Source organism: Pituophis catenifer, unplaced genomic scaffold (genome assembly GCF_029215685.1).
Source record: "Pituophis catenifer annectens isolate HBS135680 unplaced genomic scaffold, rPitCat1.0.hap2 SCAF_2, whole genome shotgun sequence".
NCBI classification, from domain to species: Eukaryota; Metazoa; Chordata; class Lepidosauria; order Squamata; family Colubridae; genus Pituophis; species Pituophis catenifer.
The window spans coordinates 42,014,274-42,041,668 of NW_027256882.1; the positions used below are offsets into that span (position 1 = coordinate 42,014,274).

Sequence of the window (27,395 nt, forward strand, 5' to 3'; positions counted from 1 at the left end):
AGAAGCATGATTTCTGAACAGGGAGACAGATCTACCGTCATTTTACACTAGGAAATGGGACAGATTATGAAATATACAGATGAATTTCACCTTGACTCACCATGATTGTAAGTCTATGTTTTGAGGATACACAAAATAAACTTGATCTGTATGAAACCTGTTTGCTAGAGTTTAACTGCCTGTTCCCAGTGGAGCCAGATGCTTTGGGAACAGAACAGTAACATGACATAGACTGCCTGACCCCCTCCTTTTCTTTCTCTTGGAGCAATGAGGGACATTCTGTTTGAGTGAAGAAAAAAAAAGTGCATCTCTTCTCTACGCACAACTTAAAAAAAAAAAAAGACTTTGTTTGCACCCAATTGAGACCTTTGAATAGCCACGGAAGTGATAAAACCTGCTTTCCTTCTCTTTGCATCCCAAACTCCGTTTGGATTTAACTGAGAAAAGTATTCTGCCTGGCAGTAAAAGGACAGAGAATGGATAGCCCCCCCCCTTCTCTTTTTGGAATAAAGAGGAAAGACCTTTCTTGTGTTAACTAAGAAGATTGCCCTGCTATAAAGGGGTCCAGGGATGCATGTTAGAATCACCTTTGCAAAGTTTTTGTGTGTATGTTGCTTTAGAAGCTTACCTCGGCAGTAAAAGGAAAAAAAAACACTTATTTTAGCAGAAAGCAAGCCGAGCCACATGGTCTCCCTGGAGATAGAATTTGCATGATACACTCTGCTTCTCCCAGCCTAACCAGCTCAATCTGCATTTGAAGAGCAAGCTGCAAAGGCATTTTGTAAGGGAAAGATCTGATGCAGAGTAACAATCCAGCTGCAGTGCATGCTGTTACTTTGACTCTTGCTTGAAGAAAATACTGGAAAGCTAAATCCCGTTTATAGGGCAAGCAATTAAAGTCCAAAGGAACCCAAGTTTGAGGAAAGCCTCTTACGGTCCCCAAATCGGACAGTTGCTATGCAGCTCTGTACAAAGGAACACGCTAAAACCAGTTTAACCCAAGCATTAGTTAGGTTACAGCACCCTGGTGGCCAAAAGGTGTACTGCGCCAACCACGCAGCTACGCAAGCAACACACTCTAGTGGCCAAAAGGTGTACTGCAATGACATCTCCTAAGGTTTGCAACGCACCCCCATGGTCAGAAGGCGAACTGCAATGACATCTTCGAAAGTTTGCAACGCATATTTGCTTCAATAACGGTGAACAGATTGAAGAAACTATTAAATGAATTTATTCATATGGACCAAAATGGGATTTTACCTAAAAGGCAAATTAGAGAGAATATGAGGATAATTTTGAACACTTTGGAGTATTATGAGATACATTCAGAAAAACAAATGGTGATGATATTCCTAGATGGACAGAAAGCTTTTGACAATGTGAACTGGCAGTTTATGATAAAGCAATTACAGATAATGGACTTTGGTGAAAGATTTATGAACATTATAAAAACAATATATAATGAAGAATTAGCCAAGATAATGATGAATGGAGAAATGACAGAAAAAGTTAATATAACAAAAGGAACAAGACAAGGATGCCCATTATCCCCATTGCTATTTGTATTGACTTTAGAAGTGCTAAATAGAAATATAAGAAGAAATGAAGAAATAAAAGGGATGAAAATAAAAAAAGAGGAATACAAACTACAAACCTTTAGTATTTATTCTTGAGGAGCCTCAAAAGACGGGACCAAAATTATTAAAACAAATAGAGGAATATGGCAAGGTGGCAGGTCTAAGAATAAACAAAGAAAAAACAAAAATATTGGTGAAAAACACTACAGAAAAACAAAAAAGAGAATTAAAGGAGAAATTAGACATACAAATTGTGAAAAAAGTGAAATATCTAGGAATACAACTAACTTCAAGATGTGCAATGATAAAAGAAGATAATTATTACAACATAAAAAGACAAATTGAGAAAGATCTGGAAAAATGGAAAACTTTGCAACTATCACTTAGGGGAAAGATTGCAATAATCAAGATGAATATACTACCGAGATTATTGTTTTTATTCCAAACAATTCCAATAAGAATTGAAAGACCTATTTTCAACAACTTAATAAAATAATGAGGAAGTTCATATGGCAGGGGAAAAAGGCGAGAATTAATATAAAGTTGTTACGATGTAAGAATAAGGGGAGTATTTGGACTGCCGAACTGGGAATTATACTACCAGGCAGCAACACTGACTTGAATGAAAGAATGGATAGAATTAAGAAATACAAGATTATTAACTTTGGAAGGAAATGATTTACAATTGGGATGGCATGCGTTTTTATGGTATGGTAGAAGTAAGATACATAGACATTATGTAAGAAATGCATTGTTATTAGTATGGGAGAAGATTAGAGATAAATATTATGTGAAAATTCCAACATGGCTATCAATAATGGAAGCACTAATACACCCAAATATGGTTAATTTTAAAAATATTTTTAGATATAAAGATTTACTTACAGATAAGGGGGAATTGATAGAACAAGGGATTGTGATGGACTGGTATATGTATATGCAAATACAAGCAAGATATGAAAAAGATGCAAAATTATATGGTTTCTATTTAGAAATGACAGATCTGGATAGGATATTCGAGGGAACAGAGGACAAAATAATTTTAAAAATTTATAACTTTCTGCTTAGTATTGAATTAGAAGAAGAGCAAGTAAAAGAAATGATTGCATGGGCAAAAAATTGTGGATACTCAATTGAGCTTGATAGATGGCAACAGTTATGGGAAAGGAACTATAAACTAACAATGTTGGCTGCATATAAAGAGAATCAATATAAAAGTTTTACAAATGGCATATGAGTCCTGAAAAATTGGCAAAACTGTTTAAAGATAAATCAGCTAAATGTTAGAAATGCCACCAAATACCAGGATCTTATTATCATATGTGGTGGACTTGTCCAAAAGTTAAAGATTATTGGAGCAGAATTAAGATATGGATAGAAGAAATGACTCAACAACATATTGATTTAAAACCTGAGTTGTTCCTACTGGGTATCCTACCAGAGAAAATTAGTAAAGAAAATGTTTATTTGATTATACATATAATAACTGCAGCAAGAATAGTATTTGCACAAAGTTGGAAAGCAGAGAAAATCTGGGAAGTAATTAGAAAAATTTTGGACTGCTCAGAGATGAATAGATTAACTTTAATGATTAAAGAAAAAGAGGATATGGAATATTTTAAGATATGGGGGAAATTTTATGATTGGATAGAAAAGAGATATAGATAAAAAATTTGATAAGCAAACAGGAGAAAGTTACATTAAATTTATGTATTTGAGGGGAAATATTGAAATAGAGGAATGGGATTTATTAAGGAAGAAATAAAAAGAGGAGTAACAAAAAGAAGTAGTCACCGAAGAAACATCGAGATGACACACGAAAGGACTGATGTATTATATGTTTGTTTGTCTTAAAAAAATAAAAAACTTTTTATAAAAAAAAAAAAGTTTGCAACGCACCCCAGTGGTCAGAAGGCAAACTGCAATGATGTCTCCTAAAGTTTGCAATGCACCCCAATGGTCAGAAGGCTAACTGCAACGACGACTCCTAAACTTTGCAAAGCACCCCAGTGGTCAAAAGTGAACTGCATCGACAATGCCTAAAGTTTGCAACGCACTCTAGTGGTCCTACAGTATCCAGGAAATCCCCTGAGTTTTCCCTGTCATGGCTGAGGCCTCTAATGTGTCAGCAGAGTTGGTCCTCCCAGCCAATCTAGACACGTCTGAAGTATCAAATGCCATGGAGTCTTGTCGAATCATGGCAGAAGCATCTGATTCATCAGGAAAGATGATCCTCCCCCCACCTAACCTCGATACAAACCCAGAATTGGACGTCGAAATTCCAAAAGAAGCCGAGGCACATCAGAGAACCTATGACCTCAGGCAGCGTAGGAAGCTTACTGATGTTATGCAGTCAAGCCTGAGGGAAGATTGGGACAAGCATTATCGTTGCAACAAAGAGTATTGGGAGAAGCCCCTGGATGAGCTTTCACACAAGTGCATCCACTCGTTGGTGAATAAAATGGATGAACTTTACACACAATGGAAGGGTTCTGAAAGCCATCTCATCAACATCCAGCAGCAGCTAGAAGAGCTCGTGGGGGACATGCAACACTTAGAGATGTTGAATGCAGATTGTGGGAAGATATTTCAAGGTTGTAAGGACTCCTTCCACACCGCACTCCAGGTGAAAAACACATCAAGGGAGGAAGCCTCCCCACCCCAATGCTCACATGCGTCTGCCGCTCATTCTTCCAAGAAAGCTGTGAGCGAGAAGGCTGAATCCAAAGCTACCCATCGCTCACATGTGCCATCTCATTGGTCATAGGTGGTCCCCCCTTACAAGTCATCCCAATCTCGGCTGGGTAGCAGCATCTTACAGCAATCTTCTGCCTCAAGCTCCCTCCATTCTTCCAAAGCATCTTCTCATCACAGCCAGTTGTCTCAGGCCTTCACAGCAAGGAGTCTCGCCGCCCGGGTCGCCGAAGCACGAGTCGAAGCTGCAGAGGCTGCTGCAGCTCTACATGTTGCAAAAGCAGAGCTACTGCAGAAGGAAGAGATGGCGGTTGAGATGGCTGCCGCAGCTCTACATGTTACAAAAGCTCAGGCCAATCTTGAGTTTCTTCAGCAAGAACAGGAGGCTGCAATAAGGGCAGCATGGGCCACAGCTTTACAGGTGGAGACTAAAACTACCATATCCAACTATGACACTGGAAAGACGGTGAAAGCTCGTACAGCCGGGTCAAAGCCTATATGGATGACCAGAATGTGTTACGGCGCAAGCAGGAAGGAGCGACACGGTCGATCGAAAGACCCGCAAAACCAAGCGAACGAGGAGGAGAACCTCACCCGCCAGGTTTACAAATTACTCATGCAGCTGATATTGTACGATCTGGACCATAAGAATCCTCCCCTGGGAATGGACATCCTACCCTGACTAACCAGAGTACTCCATCAGTAGCAGCGAAGGTGCCTCAGCAGGCAAGCACACAAGCAGCCACGATATACAACCTCAACGTTGAGGCTAAGGAGTTCTTGTCAAATCCTCAAGGCCTCTTGAGTGAGGACGCACAGTCCAATGAACACAGCCTGCCTGTTGACAAGGTATACGACCCTTCTCCATATCATGGAAAGATGACCTCCTCATAAAATACTTGACAGGAAAACACCAGCACATGCCCGTCACCTCCCTGGGGCGTAGGTCACCACATCCAGAGTACGACGATTCTGAAACCCAGAGGGATTCTACAAGAAGAAATGTAGATCACCCCGATGGGGAAAGTTGGATTTGGCAGCTAGTGGTATGCGGAAATTCTCGGACAACCTGGGAAGAGACTACTTGCTATGGAAGCTCATTTTCACGAGTACCATCCGCAACGAAGGGTTGCGGCCGGCCAAGGAACTCAAGCATATGTTGCCATGGCTGGGACCAAACTCTGCAGAATTAGTAAGTGACGTCTACGCAGTCGACCTAGAGAGCCCGGTCATGAAAATGTATGTGATACTGGACACACAGAGCAACCAATCGTTAGCCAGATCAGTTTTCTTCGACCACTTTGACGTCCATACCGAGAACACACACTTCACAATTTCAACGTGCACTGGATTACAGCACATGGCGGGGAGGAAGGTTATGGGACCCTGCATAGAATCGTTAGACGGAAGTGCAAAATTCACAGTGCCACCATTGCTAGAATGGGACGCTTTACCAGACAATCACAGTCAGATCACGACACCAGAGGTAGCAAGCAATATGGCTAAACTCTTTCCTGTTCTAGACTCCGAAGCCGAAATCTTGCTCTTGTTGGGAATGGACACCCCCGAAGCTTTCCCTCAGCACGCAGTGGTCAAAGGCCCAGCAGGCTCTCCACTTGCCCTCAAAACAGCACTCGGATGGGCTATCTTAGGAACAGTCTGTGTCGACCAGCTGCAGGCCCCAAACCAGGGGAGTCTCAGCCCCTCTGGAGCTGCCAGTGCTTCACCTGGCGCAAACGAACATGCACACACGAAAAGGAGGATTCGTTCCAAAACCCAGTTTAATGGAGACAACACAGCAGTATACAGTAAAGACTGAGCTGCTAAGCAAAACAAAGTCGGAGGCACCCTAGCTCTCCATCTGTATTGTTTTATAGGGCTTGGTTACAGTTAACTATCATTAGGCAGGCAATGATTTCTCACAGCTGTCACAATCAAAGCTGCTACTTGTTCCATTCATGCTTGTCGCAGGCATAGGACATCATTCCCCTCCACACTATTATCTCTTCAGCAGTTGATTTACATTCCCATTCCACTCTCCCTCTTCTTGCCTTCTGTCCATCACCCACTATTAGTGTACATGGTGTCCTAATGCAACACCCCTCTCCACCGTGTTTTGTTGCTAGAATCCGTCAGCATTCTCCGGATCCCCTCCATGGTCTTCAACACCATCCATCAGGGTGATGTGTTGTCGAGGGGCTTTTGACACTTGACAGCGAGTATCTTCACAACCTCCATTCTGAGCAATGGGAGAGCATCCCACTTGAAGCCATGTTGAGAACACTTCACAATTTTGACGAACTACCTGACCTAGGTGCGACAGTGTTCCAGACCAGCAAAGAGGACAACGACTTAGCCTTGTCAATAGAGGACAATTTCTGCAGTTCATGGAAAAGGAATTTCGGAAAGACGCTAGAGGAACTGGGTAGCCCCATTGCCCTTTCGTACACCCAGACAGCATCTGCCAAACAATTATGAACAGGCTCTCTCTCGCCTCTTCAGCTTAAGACAACTCATGAACAGGAAGCTAATCTGGTGGAGTTCATGGACAAGATGGTCCAGAACGGGCATGCCAACCTTGCCTCTGCCCTGGAGAAAGGTGAGGAATGCTGGTACCTGCCATTCTTTGGAGTATACCATCCACAAAAACCAAATCAGATAAGAGTGGTTTTCGATGCCAGCACACAGTTCCACAACCTCTCCCTGAACAAAGTCCTTCTCACAGAACCTGACCTTGCCAACAGGCTGTTAGGTGTGCTCATCCGTTTCAGAAAGGAAGCTATAGCCATCATGGCCGACATCCAGCAGATGTTTTACTCATTCCTTGTCAGGGAAGATCATCGCAACTACCTGCACTTCCTGTGGTTCAGTGATGGACAGCACAACCAACAGGTCACAGAATACAGACTGCGAGTGCACGTATTTGGGAATGGTTCTTCCCCTGCAATTGCCAACTATGGCCTACAACACACCACTCGCGTAGGTGAAACCAGGCATGGTTCAGATGCCAGGTGTTTCATGGAACAAGACTTCTATGCTGATGCTGGCTTGAAATCTGTATCCACCCCAGCAGAAGCCATAGACTTATTAGACAGAACATGTCAGATGCTAGACGCACACAACCTCAAGCTACACAAGATCGCATCCAACAGTGAAGAAGTGCTAGCAGCCTTCAAGCCTGAGGACCACGCCAAGGGAGTACAGGACCTCGATTTTAGCATTGACACTCCCCTTATCCAATGGAGCCTCGGTCTGTGTTGGGACTTGAAGAAGGATGTCTTCACCTTTAGAGCCCCAGCCCAGAAAACTACCTTCACAAGGAGAGGAGTTCTGTCAACAGTGAACAGTCTGTTTGACCCTCTAGGATTTGCTGCACCGGTAACGATTCAAGGGAGGCTCCTTCTGCGTATGCTGTCCCAAAGCACCAACGATTGGGATGAACCGCTTCCACCAGAGCAGAAGGAAAATTGGGAGATTTGGCATACTTCCCTGCTGCCTCCAGAGCATCCATGTACAGTGCACGTATGTTCCCATCTCACCAACCGCCACACTGAAAAAAGAACTGCATATCTTCTCAGATACGTCAGTGAAGACTATAGCAGCCATGGGATACATCAGGGTCTATGGCGAGGAGAGCAACGTTCACATCGGCTTCATCATGGGAAAAGCAAAACTAGCACCACTACAAGGTCACACCATACCAAGACTGGAACTCTGTGGTTCCGTATTAGCTGTGGAGCTCACAGACTATGGATCTTGAATTCCAATCCACCACCTTCTACCCTGACAGCAAAGTAGTGTTGGGCTACATTCACAACCAAAGCAGACGCTTTTAAATCTACGTCAGTAATAGAGTAGACAAGATCAGAAAATCTTCAAGCCCGCCCCCTAGAATCAGCTCATTTCGAACACTTCTCTAGATTGAATCTCTGGTATGGGGAGCAACACCACTTGTACGTATACTGTATCGTGATATAACCTTCTCAGGCTGCCAGCTCGTAGCAGAGAGTGTAATTCTACAAAGTGTGCAGTGAGAAGCATACCCGGTAATGGTGGAGTGCCTAAAAGCTGAGAAGCCTGTCCCGAAATCCAGCTGATTGCTGAAGCTGAACCAGTTCCTCGACAGCAACAATGTATTTCAAGTAGGAGGGCGTCTAGACAAGGCAGAATTAGCCTCAAATGTCAAACACCCTATCATCCTCCCTGCTCACCAACATGTGACAAATCTGATAGTCCTACACTACCACGAAACTGTCCACCATCAAGGCCGCCACTTCACAGAAGGAGCTGTCAGAGCTGCTGGATTTTGGATCAGGGGGGACCATCTCCTCTGTCCTGCACAGGTGCATGCATTGTCGCAAGGAACGAGGTGTGACACAACACCAGAGGATGGCCGACCTACCTCCTGAATGTTTCAGCACAGGACTGCCATTCACCAGTGTAGGTGTGGGTGTCTTCGGCCCTTGGTCAGTGTCTGCCCACCGGACCAGAGGCAGCCAAGCTAACAGCAAACGTTGGGCCATTCTCTTCACATGTCTTGGCATTCGAGCTGTTCACATTGAAGTCATCGAATCTATGGACACCTCCAGCTTTATCAACGCTCTCCAAAGGTTCCAAGCCTACAGAGGCCCAGTCGCGATGTTTAGTTCTGACTGTGGAACTAACTTTGTAGGAGCCTGCAAGGAGTTATGGATCGGTGAGGGGACTCGCCTTGATCGGCAATCGATGACTATCTGAAGGCCAAAAACTCTGTATGGACATTCAATCCTCCTCATGCCTCCCATATGGGAGGAGTATGGGAACGAATTATCGGAATAGCCCATAAAATTCTAGATTCCATGTTGATGAAGACACCCACATTAACCTGTGAAGTCCTCACCACCCTCATGGCAGAGGTAGCAGCTCTCATCAATGCTAGACCCTTGAGCCCGGTTTACTCGGATCTGGAGAATCCTACTATCCTCACCCCAGCCACTTTGCTGACCCAGAAGATAATAGTAATAATAATAATAATAATAATAATAATAATAATAATAATAATAATAATAATAATAATAATAATAATTTTATTTCTATACTGCCCTTCTCCCGAAGGACTCAGGGCAGTGTACAGCCTATTTAAAAACAGAATAAACATCAATTTAAAATAATTTAAAAATATTAAATAAATTTGGCTTAATTTAAAACCCCAAAAATTTAAAACATCCAATTTAAAATTATGTTGCTAACCCAGCCTGGCGGAACAATAGGGTCTTGAGTGCGCAGCGAAATACCCGGAGGTCAGAAATCTTACGAATTTCCGGGGGCAGTTCATTCCACAGGGCTGGGGCTCCCAGAGAGAAGGCCCTCCCCCTGGGTGTCGCCAGCCGACATGACTTGGCCGATGGCACCCTGAGGAGACCCTCTCTGTGGGAGCGGACTGGCCTGTGGGAGGCTATGGGTGGCAGAAGACGGTCTTGAAGGTACCCGGGTCCTATGCCATGGAGCGCTTTAAAGGTGGTGACCAATACTTTGAATCGCACCCGGAAGACCACTGGGAGCCAGTGCAGCTTGCACAGGAGGGGTGTCACGTGGGCGCAATGGGTTGCACCCATAACCACCCGCGCGGCCGCATTCTGGACCAGTTGGAGCCTCCGAGTGCTCTTCAAGGGGAGCCCCATGTAGAGAGCATTGTAGTAGTCCAACCGGGAGGTAACAAGGGCGTGAGTGACTGTGCGCAGGGCATCCCGATCCAGAAAGGGCTGCAACTGGCGAATCAGGCGGACCTGATAAAAGGCCCCCTGGCCACAGCCATCATATGTTGTTCTAAAGACAGCCATGCATCCAGGAGGACACCCAGATTGCGAGCCCTCTCTGTGGGGGGCAAAGATTCACCCCCAATAGTCAGCGATGGCACCTGCTGACTATATCGGGACGCCGGAAGCCATAACCACTCGGTCTTGGAAGGGTTGAGTCTGAGCCTGTTCCTCCCCATCCAGACCCGCACGGCCTCCAGGCAGCGAGACATCACATCAAGGGCATCGTTGGGGTGGTCTGGGGTGGAGATGTACAGCTGAGTGTCGTCAGCGTACAGGTGACACTTCACCCCAAAATCACGGATGATCTCACCCAGCGGCTTCACATAAATGTTGAACAGGAGGGGCGAGAGGACCAACCCTTGTGGCACTCCCCATGCGAGATGCCTCGAGGTTGACCTCTGTCCCCCTGCCAACACAAACTGCGAGCGGTCGGAGAGGAAGGAGGAGAACCACCGCAGAACGGTGCCCCCTATTCCCAACCCCCTCAACCGCCGCAGCATGATACCATGGTCGATGGTATCAAAAGCCGCTGAGAGATCTAATAGGACTAGGATAGAGGAACAACCCCTGTCCCGAGCCCTCCAGAGATCATCCACCAACGCGACCAATGCCGTTTCTGTGCTGTGCCCCCGCCTGAAGCCCGACTGGCACGGGTCCAGATAGATAGCTTCATCCAGGTGTTGGGGAAGCTGTCATGCCACCACGCTCTCAACAACCTTCGCCACAAAATGAAGGTTGGAGACCGGACGATAGTTGGCTAATTCAGCCGGGTCCAGGGAAGGCTTCTTGAGGAGGGGCCTCACTACCACTTCTTTCAAGGCGGTGACTGGCCAGCACCAGCAGGGAACTTTGTCCCAAAGGACATGTATGCACAACAATGGAGACACGTTCAACTGTTGGCCAACACCTGGAAGCGCTGGAAACAAGAATACTTGCCTATTCTACAGGAATAGGCAAGTGGAAGACTAAAGAACCTAACCTTGAGGAAAGGGACCTTGTCCTGTTAAAAGACAAGGACGCGCATCGGAACCCATGGGACTTGTGCACCAAGTTCTACCCAATTCTGATGGACTAGTTCACTGAGTCAAAGTTCAGATTGTGAAGCCAGAGCAGTTACCCACTGGTCAGATGAAATCTGGGAACAGAACAACATAGTCCTTGTCAAGGCAAGGTTCCGATCTCTTTCCTCCTTTCTAAATGGTAGCTTCGAGTGAGTGGCTGTCACGATTTAGCTGGAGTGCTGAAACAATCCGAACCTAGTCTAGGATGCAGAAGTTCTCACTCTGGTCCGGCTCGCGTTTGAAAGCTGCTATCGGACCCGTGGAAAAGTACTTTGGCGACGGAACTTCTCCAAGGGGAATAACTTAATGTATAACTAAACACACCCGCAGCTCAATTTACAGCGGGCCGCATTTTTCCTTTTGCTGCTTCTTCCAATTTGCCCGCCGTTGCAGGCCACGCACAGCTCTGACCCAGAGCTGATCCAACCCCTTCCTGTGCCATTGCTGTTTCCAAGCTGGGTGGCAACTGTCTCCACTTCAGCGGTGTAGCGGCTTTTCGAGTCTATCCGGGATTTGCAACCTGACCCTTAAAGGAACTGGACGGTTGGATAGACATCCTCAAGGTTGCCTAATAAGCAAAATCTCGAGATGTTCATCTTCACTCAGAGGCAAAGGAGGAGCCATGCGCCCAGCCATGAAACTATCCCGAAGAGAGGAAAGCTCGCCTGGCAACTTGGGACAACAACGTAGGATTTCTGCATGTAAATTCATGGAAACGTGAGGAACGAAGTGGAAAGCCAAAGCTGCTCATGCATTTTCGGTTTTGCCATCGTAAGAACTACCGCCTTTTCCGTCTCCCCCCCACTCTACTTCTACGTGCGTTTCGTATTCCAAGCAACTGGTTTGTGCTGCAAATTCGGCTTGGAAGGCAAGAGGAGTGGATTGACCGCCGAGATTTGATACGAACAAGCTCAGAATTGGTATTTTCCTTGTGTTAGTAGCTCTTGGTACAAGTTAAAATCTTGTCTCCTGATTAGGACCACAGGTTTAACTTACATCGATCTTATTCCAGAGTTAAATATGCCTCTGATAGTGGAAAAAATAAAAGAATTGTGGATTCAGTAGAACGCGGTCCTTCATAAATATTTGTTTATTTAAAATATCTAGTGTACCTTATCTTAAGACTATTAGATAAAGATTTTGAGGCTTTTTCACTATGTGCTGGAACATTCTTTTCAACTTCATCTTGTTTTTTGTTTTAGCTCACTCTTAATTTTAAAAAAGAGGCTGCTAACGATTACCATTAGGCACTTCTTGAAGATTCATCTACCTTGCAAAAAAAAAAAGGGGGGGTGTCAGATAAATTTATGGAAGTGATACTGGTGACTTTGAAAAAATATTCAGTTTTGCTGTCATATCTGCCTAGCACATAACTCCAATGATTTCCATTTTGCTTCCTGCAAATGAATTTTATATGTGCACCCAAGTAGGAACACATTTTATGATGTGATACTATAGTTTTCTTCCATGAGCATGAGGTGCTCTTTATAAAGCATTATTACAGTGACAAAAATCCAAAATTGGGGTCTACAAATATGGAACAGAGATTTTAGTGTTTATGTGTGGCCAGGAACATGGGATAACATCCTGTCCTCTTCCTCGGCTTAGGTTGCCCATTGATCACCTTTTTCTAGGCAGTGGTGCCATCTAAAGTCTTCTGATATTGGAGTCACAGCTGGAATATTTACAACCCCTGAAACAGAAGGCAGAACTGTCCATGCTGGCCAGAGCCACTGGATCCTTCAACTATGGATGGAGACAAATCTCTCTTCGTGGGCATGTAATGTACTTATGATCCAGTAGCTATTCTATGCAGATTCTTAATCTGCCTGTCTGTCCAGTTCAGTGAGATGATGCGGCGTGGACGCAAGGGCCGCCAGCGGGCCTCCGAGATTATTCGCAAGCAGAAACGTAAAGACCTGGATGCCCGACGCAGCAAGTGCCGAATCCGTATCGGATGCCACCTGGAGCAGTGGTGTCAGCTCAAAGAGCAGCTGGGTTTTTCTCTCCATTCCCAGCTGGCCAAATATCTGCTTGACAGGTGAGACTTTGTGTACAATGACTATCTCTGCTTCGGTTAGTTTTGTCCAAATATTTTTGTCCAAATATACTCTATGAATTTAAGTGAAGGGCTGTGTGACATGTCTCATGCTACTGACCTGAAGACATGGCTTTTCCAACAAATTTGCTGATCTGATGGGTGATTCTTAATTGGGAGATTTTAAATTGACTGTTTTTAGTAGTTTATTTTTATTGTTTTTAATAGTTTAATTCTGTGAGCCGTCCCAAGTCCTTTGGGAGAAGGGCGGCATATAAGTTTAATAAAATAAATAAATAAATAAATAATACTTTAACGGGAGGTTGAACTGCTTGATTTTGGGCAAATGTCACAACCTTTCTGCTATTTTAGAGGAAGAGAATATCGAGCTGAGATTTCACAGTGTAGAAAATATATTAATAAGCTCACAGAGAAAGAGTCGCTCCCATCATCAGCTGCTCCCATCCTCATTTTGGGATATTCCAACGCCTTTCTTCCTGTTCTTATTTTGTTCCAATCTTTAATTGGCTAGGACAGGGGTCAGCAATCTTAAACACTCAAAAGAGCCATTTGGACCCGTTTCCCACAGAAAAGAAAACGCCGGGAGCCACAAAACCTTTTTGACCTCTAAAATGAAGATAACACTGCATATATCATTTTTTACCTTTATGTTATGTATAAAAAAAAACGTATTTATCCATGATTGGCTTACTGGGGGTCGAAAAGCTCAATAAATTGTGTGCCGGTGGGTGTCGCACATGGGCGATTGTGACACATATTTTGAGTGACAGGGAGCTGCAGCAGAGGGATAAAGGAGCCACATGCGGCTCCAGAGCCGCAGGTTGCTGACCCCTGGGCTAGGAGAACCTTAAAAGAGAAGCTGGCAGAAACAGTAGAAAATGTTCGGTGTTTCTTAAATTTGGCAGCTGTCAGATAAGTGGACTTCAACTCCCAGAGTTCCACAGGTAGTATAGTTACTCCTCAGAATTCTGATAATTGAAGTCCATACCTGTGGAAGTTCCACATTTGAGAAGCACTGCTGATTTTTATTATTAAAATTATCTTGTATGCTGAATGCAGTTTAGATATTATTATTGCTCATGTGTGAGCACAACTTATTCTGTCTGCTCACTCTACCTCTTATCTTTCTTTTGTAGGTACAGTTCACATGCCTCAGTATTGAAAACAGGTAAACGCCCTTACAGGTTATTGATGGTCTAGAACAGGCTTATACTGGTAGTCCTTGAGTTACGACTGCAATTGAGCTCAAACTTTCTGTTGTTAAGTAAGACAGTTGTTAAGCAAGTTTTGCTCCATTTTATGACCTTTCTTACCCCAGTTATGAAGTGAATCACTGCAGTTGTTAAGTTAATAACATAGCTGTTAGGTCGCAAAAGGGGATCACATGACCCTGGGACACTGCGACTGTCATAAATGTGAGTCAGTGGCCAAGTGTCTGAATTTTGCTCACGTGACCATGGAGATGCTGCAACAGTTGTAAGTGAAAAATAGTCATGAATCACTTTTTTTCAGTGACGTTGTAACTTCAAACAGTCATTGAATGTTATAAGTCAAGGACTCGGTAATTATATACTTCCTTGAACTGAAATTCAGTTTCTCCTTTTAAGATCAAAAATAGGATAGAGAACTTAAGAGGGGGGAATTTCACACTGAAGTTTTGCTTCCCTGTTAAAGCTGAGTCTCTCTCTCTCTCTCTTTTTTTTTTTTCCTCCTCCTCTCTTCAGGATCAGACAGCTCCGATGCTGATCCCATCGCTTTTCCTTCGGAGGCATTGCAACGTCTGGTTGTCCTTTCTCACAATCACAGCCAGGAATGTGGCTTCATCCCTAACGTGAAGACTGCTTTCCTGGAGCAGGAAAGAGTCTGCAGTCAGCTGGAATGGGAGTGCCTGGCTGGTCATACCTTCGCCTGGTGTCCCCCTGTCTCAAAGATCAGCCCGCCACCCTTTTGCCAAACAGCCTCAGGTGGCAGACAGGAGCAAGAGGAGGAAGCAATCACTTCCAAGCTGAGTCCTCCACCTGCCCGGGTCACCAGATGCCGGCGCTCCCTTCGCAAGGCAGCAGCAGCCCATGCCATTTCGTTAGCACTTGCTTCCAACTCGCCCTGTCCTGTGGACGAGCCAGAACCATCTTCCCAAGCGGACGAGGAATGTGGTACAGATAGAGAGAGGACCACATGTATGTTTCCTGCCAGTGGCCCAGGTCTGGACAAGGAGACAGAATTACTGTGCAATACAGATTCGGATGAAACAGGTGAGGAGAGTGGGTGAAGGAGCCACTGATGGTATTGGGAGGCTGGAAAGCTAGACTTGTGTTGGGCAAAGGTGATAGATTGGTAGCATATGCAAACCATGCACGAGGCAGGGAGGGTTGACTATAGGGCAGAAGTGGGTCAGAGTCAAGTTTTTATCGTTGGATACCTGGGTTGTGGCTAGAAGATTATTTCAAGCTTTTGAGCCTATCAATAACACTAACTGTGTGTCCAGTAATCCTAAATAATCTTAGTCCAAAATTACTAAGAAAGAGGAAACCCTGCAAAATACCAGTGAGGAAGCAAGCTCTTTCTTCCTTCCCGCCTCCCACTAAAAATTAAGACTCTAGTTTTTACAACAGCGAGGGCAAGGGACATGCATTTTGAAAAAGAAAGGCAGCCTGAAGTTGGAAGTGGGAGATATTGAGACCAGAAAGAATGTCACTGCTCTTGAATAAAGAACCAAACAAATGCACTTATAGGGAATACTAATCTATTAAGCAGTGGTGGAATTCAAATTATTTTACTACCGTTTCTGTGGGCGTGGCTTGGTGGGCGTGGCAGGGGAAGGATATTGCAAAATCCCCATTCCCACCCCACTCCTGGGGGAAGGATATTGCAAAATCTCCATTCCCACTCCACTCTGGGGCCAGCCAGAGGTGGTATTTGCTGGTTCTCTGAACTACTGAAAATTTCCGCTACTGGTTCTCCAGGACCTGTCAGAACCTGCTGAATAGCATCCCTGCTCACCAAACATATATTCTGGGGGAACAAGAAAGAAAGGAAGTTCTTTGTAGTTTTCAAAAATATTTCTGTCTGATCCCCTAAAGGAGATTCTTACTCATCGGTGCTAACCAGGCAAGAGATTATTAAAAGCGAACCAAGTAGGTTTCTGTATTTTTAAAAAAAGAAATATGGTCCAGGGTGTCAAACTCGATTTCATTGAGGGCCGCATCAGGGTTGTGTTTCACCGTGAGGGGGTGGCATGGATAGGGTGGGAATGGCCAGCTCGACATCACCCCTGTCAGGGGTGCCTGTGGTGGCCCAAGTGCTTTGCCAGCGAAAACAGGCTCCCGAGCTCCATTTTTGGCTGCCACTGCCTCCTGCAATCTTCTGCCAGTGAAAACGGAGCTTGGGAGGGCTGCATGGGGCCGCTCCTTGGCTGTTTCCAGGGCGGCCCCATGGGCCAAATCTAAGTACCCCGCAGGCCAGATTTGGCACCTGGGCCTTGAGTTTGACACCTCTGGTCTTGGAAGCGATTTTATGTCCATTGTTGAGCTTCAGCTTTCAAGCTCCTTTTAAATGACTTATCTTAAAAAGACTGCAGTTTTGCTGATTCTCTTCTCTCAATCTTACACTGCTGTGTTTTTCTCTTGTAGAAGCTGCACCAGATGAGATTCCAGGTAGCACTGAAGCTCCAGGGCCTGAAAGGTACATCTCTTCTCTCATGCCATCATAGCAGGGTCCAAATGGAACTTGCTTGCCATGCTATGTGTTGAGGGCAAATGGCTTTTCAGATTTACAAGATTGACGGTGTCTTTTGTAAAAATGACATTTGCCAAAGAAACCTGGTGCAAAAGACATCTTGGAAAGACATTGAGGAAGAATAATGATCCCATTATTTGTTCTGAGCTTCATCGTGAACATTCACAACCGTTCTATACAAAAATCTATTCCTGGTTTTCCTTTGTGTGTGTGGTTGTTGTAGTTGTTGTTGTTGTTGTTGTTGTTGTTGTTGTTGTTATTATTATTATTATTATTAGTTAATCTGTAGTGAGATTCACAGCCTTTGAGGCTGGTTAATAGCTCAGCAGCTCGAGTCCTAACCAAGGACCTAGGAACTGTTAAGGTATCGTCGGAGGATGTAAGCTGTTCCGAGTAAGGTTGCTTTTTTGTAGAGTCAAAATTTTCAAGTCCAGTAAATTTAGAATTTCTAAATAGCGGGGTAGCCCTTTGGGTATTGCTCCAAGGGCTCCAATTACAATCGGGACAACACACAATTTCTTTTTCCACAGTCGCCCAACTTCAATTTGCAAGTCCCGGTACTTTGTGATTTTTTCTTGCTGCTTATCTTCAATCCGTGCATCACCAGGTATTGCACGGATACCATTATTATTATTATTATTATTATTGTTGTTGTTGTTGTTGTTGTTGTTGTTGTTGTTGTTGTTGTAGAATAAATTCCTGAAATTTTTAAATTTATGTCCTTAAATGATTGGGGCTTGGCCATTTTTAATGATTGATTGACTGGCTATGTGCTATCTAGTTGATGTCAACTTTTAGCAATCACATACATAGACCTTTCCAGAATGATCTGTCCTCAGCCTGATCCTTCAGAAGGTCCACTCATGACAACAGTAATCAATATGTGAATATGTCGAACCTCAGTTTGGACATCTTTTTAAAGTCTTTCCGTATTTTGTTGTGTCTATTTCCATCTTTTATTTCAACAGATGTCATTGTAATATGGCTTCATGCCTCTTCTAACCTCAATAAGAGCCTTGGTAGTACAAGGGTTTAAGGCACCCTGTTATTAAGCTGGTTATTAAGACCAGCTGCCTGCAATTATTGCAGGGTTCGAATCTCTCCAAGGCTCAAGGTTGACTCAGCCTTCCATCCTTTCTAAGGTAGGTAAATTGAGGACCCAGTTGTGGGGGCAATAAGCTGACTTTGTATAAATATACAAAAGGATGAAGGCTATTGCTGAGCACATTGTAAGCCGCCCTGAGTCTTCGGAGAAGGGTGGCATATAAATCAAATTTAAATATATATATATATATATGTTTTTCTTCTAGCCAGGTTTTATATATATAAAATTCTTTGTTTCAGTTTTTTAATGCAATCTTCATTTTTTTGGTTTGGACATCTCTTCTCGGCAATTTCCACCATTTGTTCTGACATTGAATGTTATTATTTGGTCATTGACTGCACTACTATATCCTTCCTGCCTCTGAAAGCTATGCCAAGCCTTCTTTGTTTTCATGCCCTCAACAACAGGCTGTGTAATCTTCTGACTGAAAGTGTCCAATTCTGGCCCATTTCAATCTGCTGGTGTAAATGTGTGTGTAGTCAATTTGTTTCATCATTCATTTCATTGAGCTTTTCCATGTTCATGGTTCTTAGGTTCTATATTCTCACCATAACTCTCTTTGCAACTTCAGGTTTTCTTTTTTTCTGTATGGCAACATCCACAACTAAATCCTGAAGGCTTTAATCTAGCCACATCTTAAACCCCATCAGTACTTCTCATAATATATTGAGTGCCATCTGACATGAGAGAGTCATTTTATCTTGCTATTTAATGTGATTTTCTTTGTAGAAAATCATTGGCTTATCTCCTGCAGTACTTAGTTATGCCTTTGCCATTGTCACTAACATGATAATCTGCCTGCAGCATTTTATCATATTATAACTGCCTATATTGCTGTCCTGCTTAGTTTAGCTGGGAGCTAGGATGACCTTAATGTCTTGAGTAACCATGCTAAGAATATATTCTCTTGGCATATTGTCTCAGTGTTCTTTGCTCATCCTTCCCAGGAACACATACAGACCCACCAACTCTTGCCACAGTGAGGCTCAGTGGTGAAATGTAAAATTCGTTTGTACCGGTTCTGTGGGCGTGGCTTGGTGGTGGGGGTGGGGGTAATATGACTGGGTGGGCGTGGCCAACTTTTTTTTTTTTTTACTTTTAAAAACATTTTTTCTACAACCTCTTGGGCCGAAGAGGTTGTTAAAAAATGCTTTTAAAAGCCTCTGATGATCAGGCAACTCAGCTGGGATCGTCAGAGGCTTTTAAAAGCATTTTTTTCCCTATAACCTCTTCAGCCGATGCTTTTTAAATGCTTTTAAAAGTAAAAAAACAGCCTCTGATGATTGCGCGGCTCAAATGGGCATGGGCGGGGGGGGGGTGCAGGGATTTTTGCTACCAGTTCTCCGAACCACCTGTTGCCATCGCTACCGGATCAGCTGATCCGGTCCGAACCAGGAGCATTTCACCCCTGATGAGACTGCATAGCAGGATTTGAGTTCTACCAGATTTTTCCACCCCCACCCCCCATTTATCACCAATGGGGGAAGATAGGAGTGCAACTAACCTAATAATTTTCCTAATTGCCTCAAAAGCTAGTGCAAGAAATAAAAACTAATCCTCCAGGTACTGTTGCTCACAACATGACCAGCTGCACAGAAGGATTCCAGGTTTAGTTGTTAGCTCAGGCTTTCCCAACTTTGTGTTCTCTAGATATTCCAGTAAATTCAGCAGTGACTACATATTGGTAGGGGAATTCTGGGAGTTGAAGTCCATGTGGTGTGAATGGGTTTTAATATTTTAATTTTAAATGTTTTTATAATGGTTTTTTAGATGCATTGTAAGCCACACTGAGTCTCCAGAGAAAGGCGGCATATAAATTGAACTAAATAAATAAATAAATATCTCTGGAGGATGACCACTAGGGGAAAGCTGCTTTAGATCTCTAATAAAAATAACATGAGGCTTGACTTGACTTATAACCTCCCATTCTTGACCCAATAACCACATCAGCTGAAAAGGAGGAATGTACCAAACTAAACAAGCCAAAGTTCATCCAGAATGAAGGATGTTTGTGGACTGAATCTTGGCCTTTCATTTTTTGTATTTTCTTCAGGATTTTAACTCTACCAGGGGAGACACCAGAATCGGTGTCTGGTCCACCAGAGGAGGAGGAAGCAGAAGATTTCACAGAGGAAGATAATATGGTATACATGGATGACCTGCAAGATGAAAATTATCAGCCTTCCATGGATAGGTAATGAAATTAGAAGATTTTAAATGCAGCAGAGTCCATTTCAGTGTGGATAATGAAAGATCAGCAAGGAAGTACTTTCTTGAACGCTTCTGACCAGAACCAAATCGGGTTCTGATCAAAAAAACTCACAATTTTTTTTCTGCAGCCGATTTCCCCTTCCGTGCCATTTTTTTTGTAAGCGCCAAATTTCCAAAATTAGGTTCAGGTCACAACCAGGGGTGAAATGCTCCCGGTTCGGACTGGATTGCCCGATCCGGTAGCGATGGCGGCAGGTGTTTCGGAGAACCGGTAGCAAAAATCCCTCCCCCCCCCGCCCCATTCCCAGCTGAGCCATGCGATCATCAGAGGCTTTTTTTTTTTACTTTTAAAAGCATTTTTTCTACAACCTCTTTGGCTGAAAAAATGCTTTTAAAAGTTAAAAAAAAAGCCTCTGATGATCGTACGGCTCAGCTGGGATCGTCAGAGCCTTTTAAAACTCACCTCTGGTGTCAAGGAACAGTCTAGGCTATAATCAATACATCTGGAGTAGAAGTGGGTTTCAGCAGGTTCTGACCAGTTCTGGAGAACCAGTAGCGGAAATTTTGAGTAGTTCGGAGAACTGGTAGTAAAAATTCTGACTGGCCCCGCCCCCATCTATTCTCTGCCTCCCAAGTCCCAGCTGATTGGGAGGAAATGGGGATTTTGCAGTATCTTTCCCCTGGAGTGGGGTGGAAATGGAGATTTTACAGTATCCTTCCCCTGCCACGCCCACCAAGCCACACCCACCAAACTATGCCACGCCCACCAAGCCACGCCCACAGAACCGGTAGTAAAAAAACTTGAAACCCATCACTGATTGGGAGCCATGTTCTACCCTGGGGTTTCAGCTTTTGAACCTCTGTCTTAAAGAATAGAGTACCATTAAAGTACTGATGCAGTATAGTTTACAGTATAAAATTGATTTGACCCATCCAAGGTCCTAGACAGGTTTATTCAGTTCCTTCATTTTTCTGCCAGCTTTCCAGGGAGTTCCTTTCCCCATATTTGTCAGCCCGAAGCCCTTGTGTAGAAATGTTTGCTTTATTATTGACTGATTTGAGTCATTGATTGATTCTATGTTTTTTATTGCCATTTTAGCCCAGTTTTCATGAAAAGCAATCCCAATCTCTCTTTCTAGCTGCAAGAAGCAGGCACAGCCAGGAGATGAAGACTTGTCCCAAATTGGTCCTAAGAGAATCAGGTAAGTTCAGGTCTGTGGTTGCTCATGATATCCTCAGCCAACATGGGCCAAAAGTAGAAAGGGAAGCTTATAGGAACTTTAGGTAGGTTGATTAAAGCTGCAAGAGTGGCAAAGATTATTGGCTTGTCTATCTATTTATTGCCTGTCTGTCCGATTATCTGTCCATCCATCCATCCCACTTACAAATTGCAGTTTATATGCTGTTTAATCCAACAAGCTCAAAGCAGTTTACAACAAAAATAATGCATCATCAAATAAAAACCATCATTAGCCATAGCAATAGCACTTAGACTTATATGCCGCTTCATAGTGCTTTACAGCCCTCTCAAAGTCAGCATATTGCCCCCAACAATCTGGCTCCTCGTTTTACCGACCTCGGAAAGATGGAAAGCTGAGTCAACTTTGAACCGGTCAGGATCAAACTGAAGGCAGTTGGCAGAGTTAGCTTGCAGTACTGCCTTCTAACCATTGCACGCCCATGGCTGTTGCTCATTAGAATAAGACAGAGCAGCTTCACCCAAAGGAACAACTACAAGATCCAAAGAAGGAGAAGAGCAGCTAGGAAGGCCCACCATAGCTTGTCAGGATTAGCAAACCCGGAAATTATTTTAAAAATTCATATCCGTGAAACCTTTACCTAATAATACAAAAGTTATTAAAAACCTAATGGATTATTGTAATTGCCTTCTCTTTGGAAACATGGAGACTTCAATAGTTATAGACTGAAAACATCTAGTGAAATATTTTGGGAAAAGCTGCTTCCCCAAAACTCTTAATTAATCTATTTTGCTATCAAATTAATTTGATTAAAATCACACTGGTTATAGTTTAAGTAAAATGATACATTTAACTCTCTTTGCCCAAATTATTTTTGACCTATCAAGATCTCTAAACAATCCAGGGTTGTTTACTTTGGGGTGGGGGAGAGATGTCTATAAAATACTTCTGTATGTTAACACAAAGGTTGTGTTAATAGTTCTACAATTCTGTTGCATATCTTCAGCCTGGAGATTTGACATGTTTCCTCTTCCTTTTGGCTTCCCTGTCTCTTCTCTCTTTGACTTTCTTCACAGGAAGGCAGCCAAGCGAGAGATTCTCCTTTGTGACTATGATGGTTGTGGGAAAATTTTCTCCAATCGCCAATACTTGAATGTAAGTGAAGGAGGAACAGCAGTGGTCACCGGTCTCTTGGGCTGGATACAGGTGACTTGACAGAACTTCCATGTTTCGTTTAAATTTTCTGAAGTGTCAGTACTTTGGAGGCAAGCAGCAGGGTGACACTTTCTATAATTCCCTGTTTGTTGGCATCTGGCTGGACCAGGAGAACTGAAGTTAATAGCAGACTACAAATTTTAAAATTTGTACCAGGAAAAGTTCCCCCCTTTGCTTTAGAAGCATCATCCAGAGAAATAGAAGAGATGCATGGTCCAGCTGCTACAGAATCTCATCATTGTGTACGTCTTATTTATTTATTTATTTATTTATTTATTTATTTATTTATTTATTTATTTATTTATTTATTTATTTATTTTATTCGGCTTATATGCCGCCCTATCTCACAATGGACTCAGGGCGGCTCACAACAATAAAACACAAGCCACAATAAAAATAAAGACTAAAATCTAAAAAAATTAAAATTAACCCATTAAAACCCTTAAAACTCCGTCATCAGACCAGGTCAACGGATTTGACCATATGCTGCTAAAAAAATCTTCCTTTGGTTTATCTATGCTGGTGGTCCACGGATCCCTGGGGGCCTGCAGTGTCATTAGAGGGGGGTCCATGAAGACTTGAAGAAAGATTATGATTTAAATCTTGGGGGGGGGGTCTGTGGCCACAAAAGGCATTTAAAGGGAGTCCATGGTGAAGAAAAGGTTGAGAACTATTGATCTAAGCTAAGGACCCATACAGATTTTAGAGCCTTATATTCTCTGTGGGCTATTTTTTCCCCATCTTCCAGTACCACAAGAAATACCAGCATGTTCACCAAAAGACTTTTGCCTGCTCTGATCCAAGCTGTGGCAAATCCTTCAACTTCAAGAAACATCTCAAGGAACACGAGAAGCTGCACAGTGGTGAGCTGTCTAACCATGTGTCTTTCATCCGTCTGGTGCCTGCTAAAAGTTTTGAACTACAGCTTTCGTTGCCCTTGTAGTCTGTCTAAATCAAAACGTCTTGGACCAGTCCTGACTAGTATTGGGGAGAAAAGATTTATAGGTTGCCCATATCTATTATGAAGGATGTGCCTTTAGGATCAGGCTGGCCAGTGACTTATTGTGCCCTTTACTTTCAGATAAAAGGGACTACATATGTGAGTTCTGCGCCCGCTCCTTCCGAACAAGCAGTAATTTAATCATCCACAGGCGGATCCACACCGGAGAAAAACCCCTACAGTGAGTATGCCCCACAATGCTTTCCCCTATTGCAGAAATGACTTAAGCACAATCAGGGTCACTCCCATCAAATCCAGCCTCCTCCTCACAATCATCAACTGAAAAGCCTTTCCAGTAAATCATAAAGCAGATAGTTTTCTCAAATCTCACTTTCTAGGATACAGTCAAGATAGTCCTTGATTTACGATCATCCCAACATATACCATATTTTTCGGAGTATAAGACGTTCCGGACTGTAAGACGCACCTACCTTTTTTGGTGAGGAAAACAAGAAAAAGAAATTGCCTCTGCCTCCCAGCAATTTGCTTTGTTGCAGCAAACAGCAAGCAGCCTGCTTTAGTTTCACTTTCAGCACAGCCTGATTAGCACAAGAAAAAAAAAATCTGCCTCCCAGCAATTTACCTCCTTGCAGCAAACAGCGGAGGCTGGCACGGCAATAGGCAATGGCAATCCCTGCAGCCTGAAACAGCTGAGGGTCGGGAGGCGGATCCAACCGACAATCAACTGCTTGCGCTAATTAGGCTGGGCTGAAGCTGAAATGCGCTGTTTGCTGCTTGCTGCAAGGAGGTAAACTGCTGGGAGGCAGAGGCCAAAGGGTGGGGGCCAGCGGGTGGGCAGGGCTATATTCGGTGTATAAGACGCACCCAAATTTTCACCCTCTTTTAGGGGGGAAAAAGTGTATCTTATACCCCGAAAAATATGGTATATATTTATGGTGGCTCCATTAATTTAACAGGTTTTTTTTAAAAAAGACAACCGACTAGCTTCCACATAGGGAGCAAAGATATTTTACTTGGTGGCTGCTCCTGAGGTAACCCAAGTAATCTTACATTGTATCGATTTTCTACTCTGCTTTACCAAGTCATTCAGCCAGAGCCAGTTGTTGTACAGAGACGACTTTCCCTGTTGTCAGGAAAGGGTGGTGGGGAGAGCCAAGGCTGGATTTATCACCTATTTCTGGCAGCCCCCTTTCCTCTTTGGTGAACCCCTCCTCCCTTCCTTTTCATCCAGGTGTGAGATCTGTGGTTTCACCTGCCGCCAAAAAGCGTCCTTGAACTGGCACATGAAAAAGCATGACGCCGACTCCTTCTACCAGTTCTCCTGCGACCTTTGTGGCAAGAAGTTTGAGAAGAAGGACAATGTCACTGCGCACAAGAGTAAGAGCCATCCTGAGGGGGCCACTGGGCCCCTCCCGCCAACACAGGAGCCGCCCCCTCCGAGTTCTCCACTTGCAGCAGAGCCAATGGCAAACCCGATTCAGACTCAGCCATGTGACATGGGGAAAAAGGTGGAGCCTCCTGCCCTTGCAATTACCGTCATCATTGAATAGCGGACTGAGCAGAAAGAGAAAAAGCAACAGTAGAGAGAATTCCTGACATTTCCTGCAGGCCAGTTGCAAAAGCAGCAAAGACACATGGGCCCTAGCCTCTTAGAATAAGGTCCCACCAATCACAATCTTTCACTCAGTTCCTCTGGGCTCAGTTCTGGAATAAAAAGACAATCTTGGCATTCTGCCATGCCTGGCTCCAGAATGTCTAGTGGTGGCACAGTCAGTTTGATGTGTTTTCTTTCCATCTGTGGTTGAAAAAGTACACCTGCATAATTTATTCTGTCTACACAGCTGGTCTCTCTTGTGTCACGAATGAGGCCAGTGAGTGGTGCTAGCCTAATTGTTTACTGCAGGGCAAGTTAAGTTGCAAGAACCGAGGGGTTTCTCAGCCAGTGGGAAAAACATTGGCTGTATTAATTATGCCATTTAACGTGGGATGATGCTAGAGCTGGGGGCAGGACGAATGGGTATAGCAGTGAGTTTAGCCTCTATCCTCACCTGTACTGGTCTACAGATCTTGGGACAATCTGCTTGTCAGACTGTAGCAGAGCCACCTCCATGTCTGGATATTTGTTTTACATAATCTGACAGGTGAGCTGCTGCTCTGATCAGTAGATTGGAGCCTCTGTATGGTGACTTACCTGTCAGAACTCTGTAAAAATAAATACCCTGGCCAGGAGGCCACTGCAACATTTCTCAGAAGGATATAGGTGTTGTTTTGGCCCGCCAGCAGCCACAAAGGCAGATTTGGACAGTGAGGAGGTTGGGGAGGAACGTGGGCCAGTCCTGGAGTCTGGGGAAGGCTCAGACAATGGCTCTGAGTCGGAGGCAGAGAGGAGGCCAAGGCCATCTGGTAGTTCTTTGCTGCCTCCGGAGTCTCCGGAGTCTGATATCAGTGAGGCAGAAGAACAGTGTGAGCCTGTTCCCAGTGTGTGTATGTGCAGAGCTGCCAGGAGACAGGAACAATTAAGGAAACAGAGTTGACTTGGGAGTAAGGCTTGGAGATGATTGGCTACCAAACCTTCATCTAGATTGTGAGTGTAAAGGGAGGGGCTACAGAGACATGGAGAACAGGTAACTGACATAAACACGCTATGTACAGTCCTGACTTTACATAGTGTTGTCAGGCAGTGATCGTGGAAGATATGGAGGGATCTGCTGTAGCTTCTGGAAACAATCTCTTTTACAGCCTGCATAAATGATGCAATGTTTTATATACAGGGCAGTGGAGCAGGGTTGGGTTCTACTTACCTTTACTACCGGTTCACAACGGGATCGTGCGTGCTTGCTTGATTTGCTCGCGCATGCGCCTTGCTTCTCCACATGTGCAGAAGCTTCTGCGCATGTGCAGATTGCTTCTGATGATGTCAGAGTTGGTGGGCGGAGCCTCCCGCCGGTTTTACTACCGGTTCTATAGAACCGGTCCGATCCGGGAGCAACCCACCACTGCAATGGAGGTACTGTATGCATATTTTATGCCATTATGTTTTACTAACCACGATGATCAACTTTGCCAGGGGCAAAATATTGTGTCAAGTATTTAAGTCTTAGCTCCGGCTACTTGAAATGGTGTGTATGAACTTCTGACAGCCACATGGCATTGTTCATGAACATTGAAGCCTATGGCTGCATAAAAAAAAGTTACAAGGGATTTTGTAATGTACTTTTTAAGTGGAAACTGAGTTTCTTGGAAGGCCGTATTCCACGGACAATTTCATACGCTACTATTTTTCTATTTGTATGTCACTATTAAATACACATTATATTGATTAATTTTCCACTCTTGTCTAGCCGGCCCAGATTTTAAATTGTAATAACAGCCATTAATAGGAATAGCTTTCGCTGTTGTGCTCCACGGAGCCAGAAAGATGTGTCATATTTGCAGAGCAGGGCTGCACTTCCCTGCTTCTGGAAACTGGATGTTGCCATTCAGAAAATTTTTAAGTCAAACCAGGAGCCAGAAAAACAGTTTACAAGTCAAAAATGGAGGGAAAGAAGCTGCAATTTCAAGATGCAATCTAGCATTTGTGCCAATCTTGATTCTTCCTTCCTGATAAACTGTATTTTTGAACTGCTTAGTCATCATCAGCCTCAATTCCTACCTGTTTTGGATATTCCTATCTGGACATTTAGGGTGAAGTCAGCTTCCAGGACGTGGAGCTCTGCCACCAAAAGATGAATAAGAATTGTATTGGGTGGTGATAATTAAAAGGCAGCTTTCTTCATACTC

At 43.9% G+C, this 27,395-nt stretch overlaps 1 protein-coding gene across 2 annotated transcripts; it reads left to right on the top strand.

The window, feature by feature from the left end:
- ZNF692 (zinc finger protein 692) lies at positions 1-26,747 on the top strand. 2 transcript variants are annotated; one of them, XM_070936731.1, is made up of 11 exons: positions 1-107; positions 12,739-13,171; positions 14,326-14,357; positions 14,914-15,441; positions 16,819-16,870; positions 20,083-20,223; positions 21,380-21,442; positions 22,516-22,645; positions 23,403-23,517; positions 23,736-23,835; positions 24,847-26,747. In XM_070936731.1, exons 2-11 carry the CDS (start codon positions 12,981-12,983, stop codon positions 25,163-25,165), a joined length of 1,671 nt encoding a protein of 556 aa, XP_070792832.1. In that variant the 5' UTR covers positions 1-107; positions 12,739-12,980; the 3' UTR covers positions 25,166-26,747. The 2 variants fall into 2 exon arrangements, with proteins under 2 accessions (XP_070792832.1, XP_070792833.1); XM_070936732.1 differs by having other exon boundaries at positions 22,516-22,594.
- Positions 26,748-27,395: the final 648 nt, after the last annotated feature.